The sequence below is a fragment of the Mus caroli genome, chromosome 6 (genome assembly GCF_900094665.2).
Source record: "Mus caroli chromosome 6, CAROLI_EIJ_v1.1, whole genome shotgun sequence".
Lineage (NCBI taxonomy): Eukaryota > Metazoa > Chordata > Mammalia > Rodentia > Muridae > Mus > Mus caroli.
Window position 1 is genome coordinate 87,921,351 of NC_034575.1, and position 1,176 is coordinate 87,922,526.

General features: G+C 51.5%; 1 protein-coding gene across 2 annotated transcripts in view; it reads left to right on the forward strand.

Annotated features, from left to right (window-relative positions):
* The first annotated feature begins 130 nt into the window (after positions 1-130).
* The window catches only part of Ccdc174 (coiled-coil domain containing 174), a 21,040-nt gene continuing 19,994 nt past the window's right edge, over positions 131-1,176 (forward strand). The window contains exon 1 of one of the 2 annotated variants that reach the window (XM_021165298.2): positions 131-264. In XM_021165298.2, the coding sequence (XP_021020957.1) occupies positions 223-264 (42 nt within the window). In that variant the 5' untranslated portion in view covers positions 131-222. The remainder of the gene's footprint in view (positions 265-1,176) is intronic. The other variant, XM_021165299.2, reaches the window with a different exon arrangement.

Consider the following 1,176-nt stretch of genomic DNA (forward strand, 5'->3'; position numbering starts at 1 on the left):
CCCTCTGACCTTCTCAAAATGGCGACGTAGCGACTAGGGACCTCGTACTGACGCTTTCAAGATGGCGCCGAGGTCGTAAATCCAAGTCGCAAAATGACGCAAACTCAGTGTCGCTATCAAAGACACTTCCGGTTCTGCTGCGGGGTGNGGGTGGCGGACTCATAGGGTCTGACTGAGGCCACAGGGAGGCTGCGTCTTGGGATCGGACGCCTTGGCGGGACGATGGACCGAAAGAAAAAACCTTTGGACGTTACAGCCTCCTCGGTGAGTTCAAGTGTGGCTTAGCTCGGTGCTCCGCGTNCCCTCCGCCTGTCTCAGTCGAGAATGGTGACCTAACTGTTGTCCCACGCAAGTCAGGGGCCTGGACTGCCCATCTGACAAGGATCCTGACAGACCCTCTCCCCGCAGAGACCCTCCTCAGCTTCCTTACTCACAGGATCCTGAACTCGGCTCCGCCAGGCGCCTGGGCTCGGTTCCTCTCAAACCCAGGCGGGTCTCGGACGCCATTCTCCCAGGGATCTCAGGGCGCATCCTGCGGGTCAGCCGCCGCCACAGCCGGCTCTCTGTCCGCAGGGACTTGGAGGACGAGCCCTTCCTGGGTTCTCCACTAGTCCAAAGCCCTTCTCGAGCACTGGGATATGATTTGTCTTNCCAGGACTCCCAGAGTACCCAGGGTCCCCCAGCAGGATCCAGACAAGTTAGTTAGTGCCTTGTGGGNTGAGGTACCCGGGCCAGTAAGGTCTGACAGGATGTAAGGAGTTTTGCTAACTTAACCACTCTCAGCATAAAACTTGTAAACACTGTACACAATCTGTGTCCGTGCTTCATATGCCTGCTGCCATCGAGTCTTCAGAAGTGCTTTTGAATGTAGGTGGTATTAATTGTCACTCTTAATGGATAATGAAGTTGACACTCAAAGGTGAATCCTGTTTTCCTCAATGTACACACAGATTTGTTGTGTGACAAGCCAGGCTCAGTTTGACTGACTGCAAAATGGTGCCTTTTCTGTTTGTTCAAAACCTCTAATGTATCAAATTTTTTGTTGGAATTTGTTTTTTAATATAGAAAAATTGGTCTTAGTAATCGTGTTTGCTTGGATTCAGTGCTTGCAAACCGAATTAATCAGGCAGTATATGCACATGCGCTTAACTTTAGCATGTAAGTGTCAGAGACAAG